This window comes from Natator depressus, chromosome 1, assembly GCF_965152275.1.
Source record: "Natator depressus isolate rNatDep1 chromosome 1, rNatDep2.hap1, whole genome shotgun sequence".
In the NCBI taxonomy this organism is placed as follows: Eukaryota; Metazoa; Chordata; order Testudines; family Cheloniidae; genus Natator; species Natator depressus.
Genome location: NC_134234.1, coordinates 286,692,435 through 286,711,889, shown reverse-complemented (window position 1 = coordinate 286,711,889; position 19,455 = coordinate 286,692,435). Strand labels below are relative to the sequence as shown.

Below are 19,455 nucleotides of genomic sequence, written 5' to 3'. Positions count from 1 at the left end.
CTGTATTAAAATGCTATTGGTTAAATGGTTAACCATTAAGGAGTTCACATAGGCGGGGAACTAGAGGTGTGGGGGGGTGCTGGAGCACCCCCACGTTTTATGTGGGACCCTGTGCCTGGTGTTCCAGCCCCATGCCCAGGGTTTAGTTGTTAACCAAAACCAATAAGACTAATTGGTTAACCGATAAGCAAACTTTTACATCCCTACTTGTAGGCTGCGTGGCTGTCCCTCCATGTCAGTCTCTGAGGGAGGCCATGCCTCCTTGCTGTCTTGTACCTGTAAAGGTGAGCTCAAAGGGGGGAATTAGCTGCACCTAGTGCTCCGGTTCTCTGGCCAGGCAGAACAGTAAGGCAGTCTAATGAGCCTCAGGCTCTCGGTCAGGGCAGGGCCTGAAAGCAATGCATAGGCTCTGGCCTGCAATCAGGGAGGAGCGGCGAAGTAGTCTGAGCCCCAGGTAAGGGTGAGCACCAATAAAGTCTAGAGGCTCAGGTAAGGGTGCCTGCGGAGCGCAGGTCTCCTGGGCTAAGGAGGGGGAGTACTACCATTCCAGGGGTGGAGTGGCAGTGGGCAGTGGGGACACGGGTCCGCCCAACTCCACCATGTCCCAGCCTAAGGCCCTAACAGTGGCAGAGTGGTCTGCCACTGGGTCAGCGGGGATCCACCAGGAACACACTGACCTTGGATCAGGTCAGCTCCTAATCGGACTGTTGCCTGGTTTCCCTGGGCTGCTTCCTACTCTCCCCCTTGGATGTGCCTGTGTCTGTTGTCTCGGGGGGGGCTCTGGGAAGGCCACAGGCGGCAGCTCCTTGGCATCTCGGTCGGCTGGGAGCTCTGGCCAGTTCTCAGGAGGCTGTCCCAGCAGCTCCTTTGCAGGCTCCAGCAGCAGGCAGGGTATGTCCATCTCATATGGTTGCTCCACTCCAACTGAGCTGCAGGACCTGCCTTTTGTATGTCTCCTTCCTGTCCCGCCCTTCCGTTTCTGGGGTGGGGGTGGACGTTGCTCTCCTGGTTTGGCCCACAGGGGGTGTGTTGTGGTCCCTCTCTGTCGCTCTCTGGGGGAGGCCACGCCTCCTTGCTACAGCACTATTGAAATAATAAGGTAGTTAAAGCATAGTCTAAACTGGAAAAGGTTTGCTGGTGTAGCTATGCCTGAAAATCACCTACTGTAGATGCAGTTTATAATGGCAAAAGCACTTTTATGCCAGCATAACCACATCTACACTAGCACATTTCACAAAAAATCACACCCCTTAACAGACATTGCTAAAAGTTTCTAATGTAGACCTGGCCTAAGGAGACGTTGTGCCCAGAAGTTCAGAACTACTTCCAATATGAATTTATTTGGTTTTACTATTAGACCTTTTAACTTCTTTTAAAAAATCTTCTATGAACTTCAAAAGTGTAGGTGGTGTGGAAAGATTTTCTATGATTTTTGATATCATTATTAAGCCCCAGATCCACATTGCATTGTTAAGCTTCAGAGGGGTAGCCGTGTTAGTCTGGATCTGTAATAACATCTAAGAGTCCTGTGGCACCTTATAGACTAACGGACATATTGGAGCATGAGCTTTCGTGGGTGAATACCCACTTCGTCGGATGCATGTAGTGGCCACTACATGCATCCGACGAAGTGGGTATTCACCCACGAAAGCTCATGCTCCAATATGTCCGTTAGTCTATAAGGTGCCACAGGACTCTTAGACGCTATTGCATTGTTAGTGCAATTGCTCTAAAACAAGGCTGAAAAATCTGTAATTGAGAAAGCTACAAACCCTTAAACAGTTCTGAAAAGTCTTAGAATAGACAGATTAGAGGTTTGCTAATAAGAAATGAAACATCTCATGTCTATTGTTCGTTAAAGGGAGATTGCTTGAAATCTTGTCTCTTTCCAAAAATGAGTTGAAGTAGTCTTGGGTCCTAAACTTGCCTCTGAGTCTCCTTGCCATGTTTGTAGTCTTACGATCATATTTTAAAATATGTTCCCCGTTAATATGCAAGATAATTACAGAAGGAGGAGAAACTGGCAAGATGGGGAAACAAACTGACTGTGCAAAATGCTGTCTAATGGACTAAATAAAAATTGAAAAAAAAGAAATGATCTGTAATCTTTCTTTTGTTTTGGGAGCTATTTCTAGCAAAAAAGTTTTTTAAAAAATTAGCCCATGTAACTTTTTAAATCCATGAAGATAGTCTCTCCAACACAGGATAAAGGCATAATGTGGGGCAATGTGGGAAACTTGTGTTGTTCTATACACCATTCCTGTTTTGAGGATTTTTGCTTCCATTTCTGTCAGAACCTTTAAGGACTAAATTCACTTCATAAGAAAAGTTGTGCCTGTTACATGTAGGTAGCTCATCATTACAAAGCTTTATACATGCATTCAGTTTTATCTATTAAAAACCATCCAGCTGCCCTCCATAACACCATTTTTATAACACTATATAAAGGGCTGAGTAGAAATGTATTTTTGTCTTAATTTCAAGTACAGGGCTTCCCTCTCCCTGGGTCCTGCCTTTTCCTGCTGGGGCTCCATTGTCAGGGGTATGTAACACATAAATACCAAGAAGTGGGAGACTTTACCAATAAGGTTTCAAGCATTTTTTTAACTATGGTTTCCTCTAACTTAATCTCTTCTTCCTGTTGTCTTCCTTCCTTTCCCTAACCTCCCACAAACTGTCAGGCCTACAGTAGATTATATCACACAAATGAAGAGAACAGACTTAGGGGCAGGTCTACGCTACAGCCGGGATCGATGCTCTGAGATTGATCCACCAGCAGCTGATTTAGCGGGTCTAGTAAAGACCCGCCAAGTCGACTGCAGATCGCTCTCCAGTTGACCCCTGTACTCTATCCCTGACGAGAAGGGTAAGGTAAGCCAACGGGAGATTTTCTCCTGTCGACCTCCCGTGGTGTAGGACCTATTCACGTACCTGGAGCTATTCACATAGCTGGAGTTGTGTAGCTTAGGTCAACTTACAGCGGTAGTATAGACATAACCTGAGAACATCCTTTGGGACATAACTTTTATAATCTACCCTGCTGCTTTAATGGCATCTGGATATTTTGAGCAAGTGTTTTGGTTTGTCCACTATATTTGGTAGGGTTTCAAGCGAAATCTGAGCTTTGCAGAATGGCCTGTATATTCATTCTGCATTTGTTCTGAGAATAATCTTGTTGTTTTTTTAACACAATTTCTACAGCTTGGTTTGCAGGGTTCGTAGTTTATTCAATCTGAAAATTCTTTTTTTATTCAGAACTCCAGAAAACAGCATTTCAAGTAAATTGGCATCACTCTAAGAAAGTGGTTTTCAAACTTTTTAGGCTGCATACCTCTTTCCAAATATTGTAGTATACCACATACCCACATCTGACATAAGGTCATAATATACCTATGTTTAGATTGTCAAGTCTTACTAAATAAAATGTATTGTCCGCCATTACCGGATTTTTCTCATCTACCTCCTGATGAGAGCTCTTGTACCCATAGAGGTATACGTACCCCAGTTTGAAAACCACTGCCTAAGAATAAGTGGAATCTTTCTGAATAAAATGTATTTTGTAGCTAATTTATCACCTTGTTCAGGAAAAGGTAGGATGTGTTATGTGCAGTTTTAGGGAACAAGTCCTCTCAATATCTTGACTACTATGGAGAGTAGGTTTTTATCAACACATCCATAAAGTATTAGTAGAAATAGTAATTGAAGTTGCTGATTACTACAGCCATAAGGTTAGAAATACTAGAAAATCGTATTTTTTTAAAAAAGTAATAGCTTAATACTGCACTTGAATCAAATGTGGGTAACCAAAAAAAAAAAAAGCAAAACTCAACATTCTCTATGCATTGTAAATTTGAATCTGAGTATTTGAATTAAATACAGATTTTCTGATATGGAGCTTCTTTGTTAAATTGACAGGAAATTCTTTTGTGGTTTTTATTACAAGATGAAAGTTCAAATGTATGAAAAACTTAAATTTGTTCATAGTATAAAAGGAAAGCTGGAATATTTTCTGCGCCATAAGTGGTGTCAGTGAAGGACATGAAGTCCTAATGTCTACAGTAGACCATGTGTATTAGTGTGTGGCTCATGTGCATTTTAAAGGCTTACATGCATGCTGGCAATGGTGATACTTCTGCTGTGATTATGCTGAGATAGTTTGCTGACGTGTTTAGCGAATATTGTTTCTTCCAACTTTGCTTTTTTTTTTTCCTGTTTGCAGATGTTTGTAGTTTCTACTGTAGGAGAAGGGGGCAAACCAGTTAAAAATAGGAAACAAAAAGTATAGCAACGAAGATGGATGAACAAGCCCTTCTAGGGCTAAACCCAAATGCAGATGCAGACTTCAGGCAAAGAGTAAGTTTGTTTTCCTCCATATTAGGGATGGCAGCCAGTTACTATGCAACTGTCCAATATCCTATTGATTTGTCTGATTATTTAGATAACTGAAGTAAAGAGAATGTAATGGGAATGTTGAATTGTATTGTCATTATGTATGCATGCTAGATGCAGTCCCTCATTTTACATACATACTATTTTACCATTTACTATATAAATACTGCCATGCTAAGCATGGCTTTACTCACTGTAGTTCATCCTTGTTTTTCATTCAGTAGATTACATTTAAAACTCATTGTTTCTGTTGAACACTTATGAGGTAGATTGTGGCTTATGTACTATTAGTGTGTAGTTTAAACTAGTTACATAACAGCACTCTTCAAGAATATGGTTCAATATTAATCAGAATTTAAATATAAACTCCATTTCTCAGACTCCTTTTTCAGCTTTTAATTGTTGTACACATTATCTTAAGTTATATTGTTTAAAGTTTAGTACACTTTTAAATACAGCTATGTGTGGCTCTCAACACAAACTTAAAACCTTCTTTTACAGCACTTTTAACCTAAAATCAACAAATGCTGGGTCACGTAAAATTTTCATTAAGCTGCAGCTCATTTCTCCCTGACCACTATAAGATGTACAGTAACTCCTCACTTAACGTCCTCCCGTTTAACGTTGTTTCAAAGTTACGTCGATACTCAATTAGGGGACATGCTTGTTTAAAGTTGTGCCTGCTCCCTTATAGCATTGTTTGGCTGCCTGCTCTGTCTACTGCTTGTAAGATTCTGTGGAAGAGCAGCAACTTTACAAGGGAGCATTGCACAAGTTCCTCTTCTCCACCTCCTCCCCCTCCCTCCCAGCACTTCACTGCCGCCAAACAGCTGTTTGGCGGCGCTTAGGACTTTCTGGGAGGGAGGGGGAGGAGCAGGGATGGAGGAGGGAAGGTCCTCCCAGAAAGTCCTATGTGCTGTCAAACAGCTGTTTGGTAGCATTTGACTTTCTGGCAGGGGGAAGGAGTGGGGATGCGGCGTGCTCCGGAGAGGAGGTGGCGTGGGGGTGGGAAGAGGTGGGCCTTGGAGTGGAGCGGGGATGGGAAGAGGCGGGCCTGGAGCATCCCCCGGCAAAGTTGGTGCCTGTTCTTCTCCGGGGAAGCTGCTGCTGCTGCGAAGGTGCTTCCTAGCATCCTTGCCTGCACCGGGCTGTGCCTGTGTGAGGTAAGCCAGGGGCACTTCCCAACTACAGAACAGTACTGTACTGAATAGTATATGCCCCAAAAAATTTCCTTGGAACCTAACCCCCTGCATTTACATTAAATCTTATGGGAAAATTGGATTAGTTTAACATAGTTTCACTTAAAGTTGCATTTTTCAGGAACATAACTACAACGTTAAGTGAGGAGTTACTGTATTGCTTTGGTGCTCCTAGCTGGTAGGAAAAGCCATTGCAGCATGACAAGTTTCAAAGCCTACTAGACAACTCAAGAGATGTTATCCGAAGTATGTGCATGGCTGTGATTGTGCAGCTTCCCAGATCATAGGAGTATGATATAGTAAAATCTCATTTTGTGGTCAAATTAGTGATAGAAAGGTAAGGGAGGTGTCAGTTGATTCGTAAACATCTATGGAATAATAACTTCAGTGGTGCCATCGTCTGATGTGGCAGGGGGCACTCACTCCTCCCCTCTCACCAAAGGCTCCCCGCTTCAGGCCCTCTGGTGGAAATTTTGATAAGTGTTGTCAGAAGCGGATCAAGTTGAGTGTCATTTGAAAGCCCTTTCTCCTGCAAACACATTACCAAACATGACAAACCTAGAACAATTTAGCTATGTATTTGAGAACATATTTAAAAATAATTGTTTTTGTAATTATACTTTAATACAGGGATGCATTGCTTGCATAAGAAAATACACTGATCTTTGGTAATACTAGAGAAGTTAGACTTGACATGTAGTACTGAAAACATTTATTCATCTAAGTCCCCATCAGTGTCCACTCCATTTAGGGCTCCACCGCTAGACGTGTTGTCATGCTGATTCTTGTCCATACTGCTCTTGCCTGTCTCTGTACAAGGCAGGCTGCTGGCCAAACATCTGCAAGGTAGTGAGCATGGGCTTTGCACATGAGCATTTGATTAGCTGAAGTATTGATTCAAGAGTGCATTGTGTTTCTCATATAACTGGTGTGATCAGTCCATCCTCCAAGACCCATCCATGCCTGAAAAGGAGGGTGGTTTTGGACGTGGTCAGTCATCCTGGAGCCATTCCATTGCTTGATAATTTGTCTTCTTGATAGCATATATAAATGTTCCCCTCGTTGGTGTCAATTTTCTCAGTTTGTGAGCTTCTTTGAAAACATCATATTGTTGGTCTTCAAAATAGTAAACTTGGCATGTGAATGCCTCCAGTGCACCTAAAAGATCATCAGTGACTGTCTGTCTCAGCTGTTCTGAGCACCTTCAGAGCAAGGAGAGAGTCTTCAGAGGCTGAATCCAGTGCTTTCCAGTAAGATAATCTGGTCTTTCCAGCCAACCTTTTGGTAGTGTCACATCCTGAAAATGTGTGGAAACCTGGCAGTGCGGTGTCTTTTAATGGTCTGAGTGATAGGAACACATCTGTGAGGGATATACGGTGATTCTGTTCCCTGACAGTAGGCACAGAAACAATCTTCGGAAATCTTGGGTAGTGTCTTTCAGAGAACACTGGGACATCAGTGTCTTGTGCAAAAATTTGGAGTTTAGTAGCACCTCTCTGTTGCATTGATGGCATGCAAAATAAATATAGTGTCAGCCTTCTTTCGGGAACTATGAAGAAACTCCACTGAATGGTGTGAGGCAGCAGCTTCATTACGCTATGCCACAGTGAAATTCTTTGAGCAATTGTTCACATGCTATAGTTTTTTCCTGCAGGGTATGCAGTTAACTTCCCCTTTGTGTGAGTACAAGACAAGAGTTTCTTCATTGTGACATAGGAGATGTTCATGGAGTCAATTATTTTGTACTGGACAGGTACAATACCATGGAGTTTCTCCTTTCTGATAAATTTTAAATGGCCTTCTGCATATGTGTCAAACGCAAGGTAGATATCATCATAGGTCTAGTATTTTCTCAGCAGTCTCATAATGCAGTGTTTGGACAAATCTCGGCAGGTGTTAAGTTTCTGGTTTGTCAAGAGCCTGTACCTCAGCCATAGCATTTATCATTGCTATGCTGAAAAGTCATTGAGAGCATACATGAAATGTGTGGAACTGATCTTGCAAGTCCTGTGCCCTTTGGGAAGTGACTTCACACATCAGTATGCTTTTCAGAGAAGACACGTAGGCAGCATTTTCGAAGGGCATCGAGTGTTCAGGTGTATGCTTCTATAGCAGTTGCAGCTTTCTCCCTACTAGAATTTGGTTCACAGTATTGTTGCTGTACAAAATCTCCCAGATCTCAAGGATAATAGTGCCATCAATGAAAGAGCCAGTTGCACATATCTCTGCAAAGAATGTGTACAGTTTGCTAGGACATAGAATCCACCCTTCAGAGATCATTACGGGACACTATTAGCTGTTGAACAGGCCTGTAAAGGCTCCAGTCTAGTGTCTCAACACATTTTGATTCAGTTTTGCAGATGTATTTGTTCATGTGGCCAAGGATGTTTGGTGAGGTGCCAGCTATGCCCGTTTTATACCATCTGTGACTTTAACCGCTAGGACGCACTGTCCCTTCGCGGTGGGCAGCCCAGGCTAGGCTGACGGATGCCCCAAGGTCCTAAACACCTGTGACTTTAACTGCTAGAGCTCAGAGCTCCTTCGCAGTGGGCAGTCAGGATTGACTGACAGGCGCCCCAAGAGTTTGCCCCGTGGAGGCGGCACAACTCAACGCTAGGCTTTTAGTACTCTCACCTAATGGCCAGGCTTTATAGCCAAAACGGCTGAGGTTCTTTAATTGTGTTGGCTGCTTTACAGTAAACCAGAGAAACAAGTCAGGCTTATGCACAAATGGTTACCAAAATTTATTAAACTAGATTCTAATCATGTGGTTACAAAATTGCTAGTGCCTACTTATTTAAATGTAGAGATGTTACACACACAGACAAGTTACAAAACTGAAGCCACAATCTCAAAGAAAGAAAACAAAGTATAGAGCTCTATTTCACAATATGTGTACACTAAAGGTAGGAGATCAGGTGTGGGTGCTTCTTACCCTCCTTGTATCTCTCGATTCCAGCGGTGCCAAGCCAGGATCGGTCACTCAGTTCCGCGGAAAGACGAATAAGGGACAAGGCTTAGGGACCCTCTTAGCTGCAGAAGCCTTGGGAGGCTGTCACTTATCTGACCAGCAGATAGATAGTGAAAAGCACTCAAAAATCATGGTGCTGTAGGTCCCATACTTATACCTCTGTACTCCTTTATTCTCTTTCTCCTTTCTTATGCCAAATTGGGGCAGGTCGGTCTGGGCGACGCCAGCTCTCGCAAGAGTAGTTTACACTTGCAAGGGAGAGAAACAATAAGTTTCGACTACTGGACATTCCTTTTATTAGGGTAAATATTTTCCCACCTAGGATGTTGGGGTGTGTGCATCACGCTATTTAGTAGGGGCTAAGAGCCATGTCTGTCACAGCTTCTCTGTCTGCTGTGAGCCTAATGGTTGTATATGTTCCCAGAGGCAGATTGTAGCAGCACACCTGTGCTTCTCACAGCTTCAAAGGCTGTGCTGGAATTTATGTTAAGTGCCCTGTTGTTTTGGCTCCCTTGTGTTCCCAACAATGCTGGTTTGGGGGGGGGGGGGGAGGGCTGGCTGTCTGGCTACAGTAAGGAATGTTAACTGAATTGAGGGATCAGTGGGGCTAGCAAGTATGATTGACAGGAGGAGCATACATGGGTTGTGCACTCTGACATCCTGTGTAGTGGCAAGTTAAAGGGTGGCTGTCTTGGAATGTACCTTTCTCCTGAAATGGTTTTCTGTCCTGGGTGTTGGGATCATTTGAGGGTATGTCTTCCATCTCTTCAGCTAAAGCTATACTCTGATTTTTCACCTCAGTAGTGCATCCCACTTTTGCACAATAACCAAGTGAGGTCAAGGTACTTCATTGAAAACTGGACTTCTTGGCTTCAGAATTTTTGGACCTTGATAAGCGAGTGAGTCATGAGGTCAGGAACCTCCTTAAAGGAACAGTTCTTTTGCTGGTCCTGACAATGCTTAAGGGGGACTAGTCCCCACTAATATGCTCCTGATAGCAGACCATAATAGTAGCATGAAAGGTACCTTTGCTATTTGCTGGATCTTCAAGGAAGTCTAAGTTATTGGCAGCACAAAATATAAACCTACCTTTGACAAGATCTGGCAGAATGTACAACCCTTCATTCCGTTACATGTGTCCAAGAGCCTCATTTGCAATTGCAGTCTCCCGGTGGAGTACTTTGTCGTCAGTGGAGGAGCCAATGCTGCGCAGAAGCTGCACAATTTTTTACTGGTTTTGGAATGAATTGTTAAATCAACAGCCAATTGTAGTGGTGGATTACACACATGCTGCACAGTTGTTGTGTATGTGTTGGAAACCTGCCTTTCACTCAAGCACTTGTACATGAGGCATTGCGATAAAATGGCAGCCTTCTGCTGTACCTGCTCACTGTCACACTTGGTGCAGTCACTACAACCACCAATGAACCACTTAAAAAAATAATACAGGTCACACTATTATTTTTTCAGGTTTGACGTCAGCCATGAATCCCTGAAACTCCCACATACTACGGGACAAAATTCTTTTTGGTAAAAATTTAGCAGCCATAAACAGTTTTCATGTTACCTTTGACAGCTCTTTCTTCCGCTCTTGTGATAGCACTATGGCTTTTGCTGCTTTTAAAGATATTCACTGTGATTCATTTCCACAGATAAGATTGCTAAAAACTGGTCCATATCCCAGAGTGATCTTCAATAAGTGCTTTAAGAGGCTTTCTGCTAAGCATTTGTTCCCCTTTAATCCTGTTCAGAGCACATATTTCTGTGTACTAAGCCTCTGCATTGGCCATCACCACCACCTTCCCACCCATGAGAGCAGGGGCGGGCAAACTTTTTGGTTTGAGGGCCACATTGGGTTTCCAGAATTGTATGGAGGGCCTGCCCCCTATCTGCCCCCTCCAGCTTCTCTCCCTGCCCCATCCAACCCCCCCATCCCCTAACTGTCCCCTGCCACCCCATTGAACCCCCCTCTCCTTCCTGACTGCCCCCCCAGAACCCCTGCCCCCATTCAACCCTCCTGTTTCCCACCCTCTGACCGCCCTGCCCCCTAGCCACACCCCTGACCACCACCCTGAACTCCCATGCCCTCTATCCAACCCCCTCTGCTCCCTGCCCCCTTACTGCGCTGCCTGGAGCACCGGTGGCTGGCGGCGCTGCAGCCGTGCCGCCTGACTGGAGCCAGCAAGACCACTGCGCAGCACAGAGCACTGGGTCAGGCCGTGGCTCTGCAGCTGTGCTGCCTGGCTGCCCAGAGCATTGCACCAGTAGCTCAGTGAGCTGAGGCTGCAGGGGAGGGGGAACAGTAGTGGAGGGCCTGGGGGCTAGCCTCCTGAGCCAGGAGCTCAGGGGCCGGGCCGGAGGGGCCTGCGGGCCATAGTTTGCCCACCTCTGCATTAGAGCCTCTGTGAGGCAATTTATGAACTCCAGATGAGTTGCATAGTTTGCAGTAGTAAATTCAGTATTTGTTTCTGTTATTTTTACCTTTCGATGCAACATTTTACATATGTTCTCAGTGTATCACTGAATGTGATATAGTGTCATGTGAGGGCATCTTTTGAGTCAGTGTTCCCCTTTACTTTCCATGCAACATTCTTGCTAAGAGATAACTGCTTCCTACAGGTTTCAGAGTGGTAGCCGTGTTAGTCTGTATCAGCAAAAAGAACAAGGAGTACTTGTGGCACCTTAGAGACTAACAAATTTATTTAAGTATAAGTTTTTGTGAGCTAAACCCCACTTCATCGGAGGCATGTTAGTCTCTAAGGTGCCACAAGTACTCCTCGTTCTTTCTGCTTCATACAGTTTTTCACCTGTCTCATGTATTCAAACTGTGTTTCATGGATGCTTTTGGCTTACTGCAGAAGTAGGTGTTCTTCTCGAAATGCATGCATTGGGACCTAGAATAAGGCAAATCTTGGTTACAGCTGGCACTTGTCCTGGCATCTTGAACTTTTCCTGATGCCCAATACACTTCCTCTCCAACCTTGCCAAATTCAGGTTATGGGTGCATTTCTTATAGCATATAAGGTGCCACAGAGTGTTGTGTTTAAGTCCTCTGCAGTGGCATTCTCCAAAGATTCAGCTACTAGTCAGTATTACTAGTCTCCCATTGATGCCTAAAAATGGTCAAAACCAAAGTAAAAACAAGGAGCTTTAATAAAATACTTTGGGATTATAATTATATTATGTAACTATGTGCATACCATTTGCAGATGGATTCCCGTAATTTCTGGCTGGATGCTGGCATCTTAACCAGCCTTGTTACAACTTTTTGGGGCATAATAAAGCTGATGATCAGTACCAGTAAACAGTTTTTTTGCTGATGTCAGATCATCTTGAAGCATTCCTTCCATTTATAATCATCTATAACAATAAAACAATCAGTTATGTTCTGAACATTAACTGATAAGAGTCAGTTGAGGGCCACAGTTTAATTTTGCGAGGGCTGCATGTTTGATGTGACACTGTTAAACTACAAATAAAAATGTAAAATAGTAATGTTGATTTTTTTAAAAACATTTTCTTGATTATATATCTACATAGTTGTTCTGTGTTTGTCATGTTTGGTACATGTTTGTGTTTATGGGAGAAGGGGCTTTCAAATGATACTCAACTTCAGCCATTTCTGATGACACAGTATTATCAAAATTTCTATCAAGCAGAGAACTTGGAGCTGGGGGAGTGGGCAGCAAGTCCCCCTGCCCAACACTACAGGGTAACACCAGGGAATTTATAATTCTGGAGCTTTTATGAATCAAATGACACCTCCCTTACCTTTTGATCATGAACTTGTTTGGAATTACACATGCTTTACCTGGTCCTTGGCAATTCTAAATAAAATGTTTTGGGATGATTGCAGGCATTGGCCTATTTTGAACAGCTGAAGATCTCCCAAGATTCTTGGCAGGTCTGTGCAGAAGCATTAGCCCAAAGGATATACAGGTAATAAACTATTTTTATGGATTTATAGTTATTCTCAAAAGTATTCTGAACACTGTGCTTCTTTATGGCTTTTTTTTGTTGCTAATCAGATTGTATAAATGGGTTTGACTTATAATAAATCTGTTTTAATGTGTGCACATAACTACTTTTTTAGTGTTTTTGTAACTGACCCTTTCTGTCATCGATTTATAACTCTCCTATAACTGGCTCCATGCTGAAGCTACACATAGTGTAAGATTTCCACCTAGAAGCAGACTTGTTATTAAAGTTGGTCCAAATTATTTGGCAGTTTGACGTAGCTGTTTTAAAAACACACAAAAAATGAGTAGTCTCAGTGCTCTTCTATAATCAGGGCTGCATTTTTTTTTTTTTAATGGGGAAAATGCCATTTTATATATCAAAATGGCAATTTTCATAGGGAAATTAAATCTTCATACACACATTTTTGCCAAATTCAGCTAAACAATGCTTTGAAGCATTAGCAATGTTTCATTATGTACTTGGAGAAACAAAATTTCCACTCCTTAGGTTGCTGGAGTTTTACTTTGAAAAATTCCAAGGCTTACTGAAGGCTACAGCAAGCCAGTGGTGAGTGGGCGCCAACAATACCTTATTTTAAACCCACTTGTGTGCTGAGAATAGGCCACACTGTTTCTCATGAAATTGTTACTGCACCCTTAGTATGCAGCAGCAGATATGTATATATATTTTAACTAAACACCTCTGTTTTAGATTTTAAATTAATGAATTAATGTATCCGCAGAACTGAGGTTAGGGCTTAATAAATGTCTCGTTACGATGAAATAGCTTATGGTGGCTTACTACTTCTGTATGCCACTTCTAGTAACGTCCAGTGATCTGAGGCTTAGAAGAGCATGCAATGGTTGTTAAAAACAAACTCTGAAAAATTGGCATTTTGAGACTAAATTTGCCAAATATAGACTGACATTTTTCAGCAACAGATGGCCAAAACAAGATCCTTCAGAGGGTACCTGTAAAGACAAATATGGTCAGAACACTTAATTATATACCACAATTAACCAGGTTGAGGGACATTTAACATGTTAATTTAAAACATTAAATTGGGTGTTTTTTGTTTGATGTCTAGACACAAACTGACTGCCAGATCTTGCTCAGTGGGATTACTGAACATGCTTTGTGCAGTTGACTTTCTTATACCACTGAACTCTGCTAGACTGAGGGCAAGATGCAGCAAATCCTGTGGTATATGTTACGCTCCTAAAAATCCTTTGTGAATGACAACTTTGTGGGATAGATAAGGTAACTTTGAAAAGCTGCATTAAATGGCATTTAACTTGTCACTCTAGGCTGGTTACTGCCAGGTTCTGTGGCTGAAGTATCATTAGCTTGCTAGGCATTTCATCAGAGTTTGGATGTTGAAACTAGAAAAGAAAAAATTGTTTTAAGTTGTATTAAATGTCCTTGGATTGGCTATTTTGGATATTAATCACATCTTTAAATTTGCTTGCTTTTTGTAATTGCCAGTTCTTCTTCAACTTCAAAATGCTCTACAAAAAATTAATTCATTTAGAACCCTAACATTACTTTAAAGTATGATTTTGCGATTAATTTGCTTCTAAACGTAACTTTTATCCTACTGCATAAAATGTTGAAGAGTTAACGTCCGCAATTATAAGGGGCAAAACACTTTAGGAATATTAAATTTTTTTTGGTATTCTGCTTCTGCAGCACTCCCATTCCTCTCCTCCTCGAGTGAAAAAACATGTTTGGAAATAGACCTGTTGATGACCTGGCTTGTTTGAGTTCTAATCTATCAGTTTTTAATTTCTTGTATGTACACAAGTTTTGAACTTTTAATGTCATGCTAAAATCTTTCTCCTGGTATTTGCCATTTGGGAGAATATTTGTTACACTGTAAATTACGTGAAATTCAGTAACTCAAGAATAAACCATGAGAGGGAATGGAGTGTTTGCTCTGCCTCTAGTACATAGTGTATCATGAGAGGAGTAGAGCCTTTTATTGCCCAAGATGGAACAGCTTCGTACTATACCCTGAAATGCCTTACTGGGATTAAAAATGTGATTTTTATTTAAAAAAAAAGTTAAAACTAAACTATGTGCTGTTGGTGTCTTCAATTTTTTTGTCAAGAAAAATAGGTTATATTGGCATGAGATAAATATATCGTCCCACGTTCAGTGATGATTTTTAGCTTCAAATTATTTCTGTTACTGTGGAACATATTGGAGTCTTCAGACTGTCATAATTTGTTTTAAAGTTGTCTTGACTGTCATTACAACCCCTCTCCAGTTTTAACGGCCAGCTACAGCTTTCCTTTAATGGTTCACTTACAGTGATGGTACTCCAAACTTTTCAGAACTTGTTTATAAAAATAGTTGAGTTGGTTTCCACCTCTCAATCACTTTGTAATAAGTGAAATTAAGCAGTAGGTGAAGTACAATTGAAAGCTGAAGCCAGGCTAGTGGTTGCTATTTGTATACCATCCCGACCATTACGTTCAATAGTGACTCAGTTGAAGACTCAAGTGGATGTCATCATGATGGGTTTAAAATTTTTTTGCTGCAAGGAGCTGGAATTAGACTCTTACCTTTTGCAGCATAATATAAAACAAAAAAGCTTTTAACTCTGCATGAAATTCTGTAAGTAAAGCACCCCTTGACTGTGTGCTATAGTTAAAATATAACAATTGAATAAACGAGGCAATATAACAAATGAGTTGTTAAAAAGGAAAAAAAAAATCAAAACTGGTTGTATGTTTGATAATGTGTATTTGTAATGACTGTGCTCATTTTCATGACTGGTTAAGTACTCTGAAATTTTTGCAGCAGATAGAACTGATTTTTTTCTCTATAGTAGAGCAGTTCTTCATCACAAGAATCGATAACTGATTGCACAGTTCCAGGAGCGTATTCTTCCTGGAGAAATGGGCTGCAATATTTCCATTGTGTTGATTGTGCATTTTCTCTTCTAATTCCAGTGATGATCACATCAAGTTCTTCTGCTTTCAAGTTATAGAACATCAAATTAAATTCAAGTGAGAAACCCTTTTCTTCTTATGGTAATAGTGTATAGAACAATTGTTTTCCCACTCAATCTGTGGAAAGAAATTAAAAGCTTTATCAGTAATATTCAAAATATTTTTACTTAAAAAAAGTAGACAGTGGAAACTTGGTTATTCAAACTTTTAGCCATTTTTCAGTTAGTTATTTTGGCTTTTTACGACAATGTATATTAATTGCATTGAGAAGTCTGCCCTTGGCCATATAAATTCTACTTTTCCCATTAAACTTACTTAAATTAACTTCTTCTATACCTGTATGTGTTGTATTTACTACTGTTTTTTGGTCTTTGAAGTGATAGTTTTTGTTGGAGATACTGTAGGTTTGGCTTATGTTGTTACTTTTTTAAATGTAAATTTATTCTTAAATAGTGGGGAAATACATTTATTTATGAAGGTGTTTTGCTTCAAATTATGATACTTTTATTTGTGTGTGTTTTATTTTTATATATCTTTAATTCCGTATCTTACGGTAAGTTAATCAGGACAAAACTGAATTTAGCAACAGAGAGCAATGATAGTGGTAGTTGAAACTACCCTTCAGTCCTTCAGTATTAATGTCAAATGGGATAACTAATGGCTTTGATGTAAATACAATATTGTAATAACTGCTCACAGTTAAGGAATAACCACAATTAAGACAATGAATTAATTTTTAATGTCTAATGCAATTTAATTTTCATTTGAATCTTAATTAAAAATAGTAATCCCAGTCAGCATAGACAAATTCCCTTTTTTTCTTATACGTCTTAAAGGTGATATTAGAAGACTGGGAGGAAGTATAATTGTGTAGTAGAAAAGCTATGGCAATCTGACACACACAAGTAAAATTATTCCCATATGGTGCAGAATGGCTTTCATTAAATAGGTTACTAGAAAGTATTTTAAACTTTGATTTAGAACTCTAATATGCAAACAGTTAAGAGAATTCCTTCTGTGGTAAGATTTTATGTAGATTGCACAGAACAGTCTGCGTATGAAGGCAATACAGATGTCTAAGTAATTTAGCTTTTGCCTTTTTAATCTTTGGAACCAGAAGTAAGCAAACTAACAAGATATAGGATCATTTTGATCAGAATGATTTGTTTCAGATATTCTGAACTTACTGAAGTCCAACAGCAGCTAATCAGGGAAACACTTGTAACGTGGCTACAAGCTCAGGTAAATGTTTTTTCTTTTACAACAATTAATAATGTTCAGCAGGCTTATTCAGGGTTACTAACTGGTACCAGATTAAAGGTTTGAAACTAGGTGTAAAGCTTGCTTCCTATGTACCCCATAAAAAGATAAGCTACCTGATAGAAAAATGTATTCAGACATATGATTGACATTATAATTCTTCAGGTTTTATATTTTTTTAAAACTCTTGTGTTGAAAACAAGTTTGTAATTAAATGTGCTTAAAATAATGTTTAAATTCTTATCTCTGCTTTTATTCCTATCCTACACCTCAGTTAAGAAACCAGTTATGCCAATTCTTTTGGAGCATTACAGATTTCTTTTTTAGGGATATAACTCAACTTCCACTCTTCTCTCATTGCCTAAAGTTGGGAGCATCTTTTTTCCTCTTTTGGAGACTCCTGTCCATCAGCCCTAATTTCTGGCTACTGGGAGGGTGGGAAAAAGTCATATAGAGACAAAAAAGATTACTTAGTCCATCTGTTTGACAATGCACGATACGTCTCTGGTATATTGAGTAGTAGTTTGTCCAGTGTAGCTTTAAATGTCAAGCAATACAATTTCCAGAATTTTCCTAGGGATACTCTGCCATGATCAAATAGATCATTGCGAAGAAGACTTTTTGAATATTCCCTTAACTGCACTCCCAATTATCTCCCTTTGTTTCTGCACTAAATTATTTCTCTCCCTTCTTGATACACGTAACCTTTTGTAAACTGTTATCCAGTACCACAGTGATAGGCATGATATAAATGCTTACATAGAACCCATCTTAGTCAACACTCAGCCAAACTCTAAATATTTTAACTCTTAATTCAATCTCTCCACTTTTGCTGCTCTTCACTAAACTTCTGAAAGAAGGTGCAGTTGTTTCATCGTGTATTAGAGTCTTATTATTTTATTAGAGATTGAAGTTAGTCTTGTGGGGTAAATGGCAGGATCACTTGTCTTCCCTCTTTTGAAAAGATATTCCACCTTTCTGATTTCACCTTCTCCATTGTAGACCAGGCACAGGGGCATACTTCCACCTTACAGCAGTTGATACACATTTATTAGTTAGTGTTCATTTCGCTCACCTCTTGCGCTCTCTAAAATTAGTTATAGCAAGTGACATCCAGTAGCATGCTAGTAGCTTGCTTGAAGTCTGCTAATATGGGTCAGTGTACCTAGTTAGTTTCCCTTTGCAGAAGGCTGCTACATGCTAAGGAGCTTGTGAAGGGAGATGAGGAGAAAAATGTATAGTAACAGAAGGATGGTGGAATTTGGTACCTGCCCAGTTCGTTCTCTGAATAAAGGAGAATTGGGAACAGCTTCTCATCACCTGCAAAAACAGCAGCCAATTGGGGTAACAAAGCACAAGTTGAGAACCAAGTGGTTTTTGTATTTGTAAAGCTCTTTTTTTCCAAACCATCAAGATAGCCAAGATAGTATTTGCTGTCAAATTACATGATTTCCTTTTTTCAACTGCACAGAGCACCTTTATCCATATCATATAGGAAGAATATTGTCACCTAAATGGTCTTTAAACTGAATCTTTTTCAAAAGCATTAATAATGTTTAAAATATAAAATTATTGGGGGGGGAAAGGTGTTTGTTTGTTTTTTTTTTTTTTTTTTTTTTTTGCACACTTGTTGTATTTCACATAATCTGCATGACTGTGAAATGGGAGATGGTGTTTGCGTTGATTAAGTACAGGGGGACAACCAAATCAGTCAGTTATTCTCTTCTAATGTGTAAAAGAAATATAAAGAAAATATTCTATTTCTCCCAGATGCTGAATCCCCAACCAGAGAAGACTTTTATTCGCAACAAAGCAGCACAAGTCTTTGCATTGCTGTTTGTCACTGAATATCTCACAAAATGGCCCAAGTTTTTTTTTGATATTCTGTCAGTAGTAGACCTTAACCCTCAAGGAGTAGATCTGTACCTCAGAATCCTTATGGCTGTTGATGCTGAGCTGGTTGACCGGGATGTAGTTCATACATCAGAGGCAAGTTATGTCATGTTTTTTATGTTGCATCATATTAATATTGTTTGGGGCTTAAGGACTGTTCATCTTATTTGCAACAAAAGGGATTCTGTTCTTCACCAGGAGGATTCTGCCTTAAAAGAATTACAGGGTAGTTTACATTCAACAGCTGTGTGTATAAAACTTTATAAAAACCGTTTTTCATGAGTTCTTAAATTTCAATCAAAACAATTAGTGTTTGAATTTAAACAAACTCTGTAATGTTTGTGACCCTGTAACAGCAGCATTTTGTTTGTGCATGAGAAGTAGTGTGGGAAGTCTAATGGACTCTTGTCCACTTGATGTTTTTAAAATTGATTAATTTTTAAAATGTTCCAGTTTCTGATGAGGCATCACTTATAATTCTTCATATGTTTTTTTAAAAATAGGGCTTGGAAGTCTTTCTGCTTCCCTTTTTGGCATTTATAAGTGTCTTTTCAGAAAAGGAAATTGCTGACTGGAAATTGTTTTGAATTACTGTATGTATTGGTTTTGTCAGCAGACGGGAAAAGTAGGTGCAGTTTTGGGGCTACCAACTTTTGAGTAAGCTTTTAAAGTTAATAAGCAGTAGGAAACAAAATAAGGAAAACATAAATGTGGATTATGAATATTTGCATCTTTCAAGCACATGAACTGTTCCAAGTGTTTACATTTGATAGTGAATGTGCAAAAGCGACTAATCTATAAAAAGATGAACATGTGCTCTTGCTGT

At 40.2% G+C, this 19,455-nt stretch overlaps 1 protein-coding gene across 3 annotated transcripts in view; it reads left to right on the top strand.

Moving 5' to 3' along the window:
* The window catches only part of XPOT (exportin for tRNA), a 67,037-nt gene that overhangs the window by 15,422 nt on the left and 32,160 nt on the right, over positions 1-19,455 (top strand). For 2 of the 3 annotated variants that reach the window (XM_074942129.1, XM_074942128.1), the window contains exons 2-6: positions 4,220-4,353; positions 12,416-12,498; positions 15,477-15,533; positions 16,649-16,718; positions 18,507-18,725. In XM_074942129.1, the coding sequence (XP_074798230.1) occupies positions 4,294-4,353; positions 12,416-12,498; positions 15,477-15,533; positions 16,649-16,718; positions 18,507-18,725 (489 nt within the window). In that variant the 5' untranslated portion in view covers positions 4,220-4,293. Of the gene's footprint in view, positions 1-2,726; positions 2,872-4,219; positions 4,354-12,415; positions 12,499-15,476; positions 15,534-16,648; positions 16,719-18,506; positions 18,726-19,455 lie in introns of those variants that run through there. The other variant, XM_074942130.1, reaches the window with a different exon arrangement.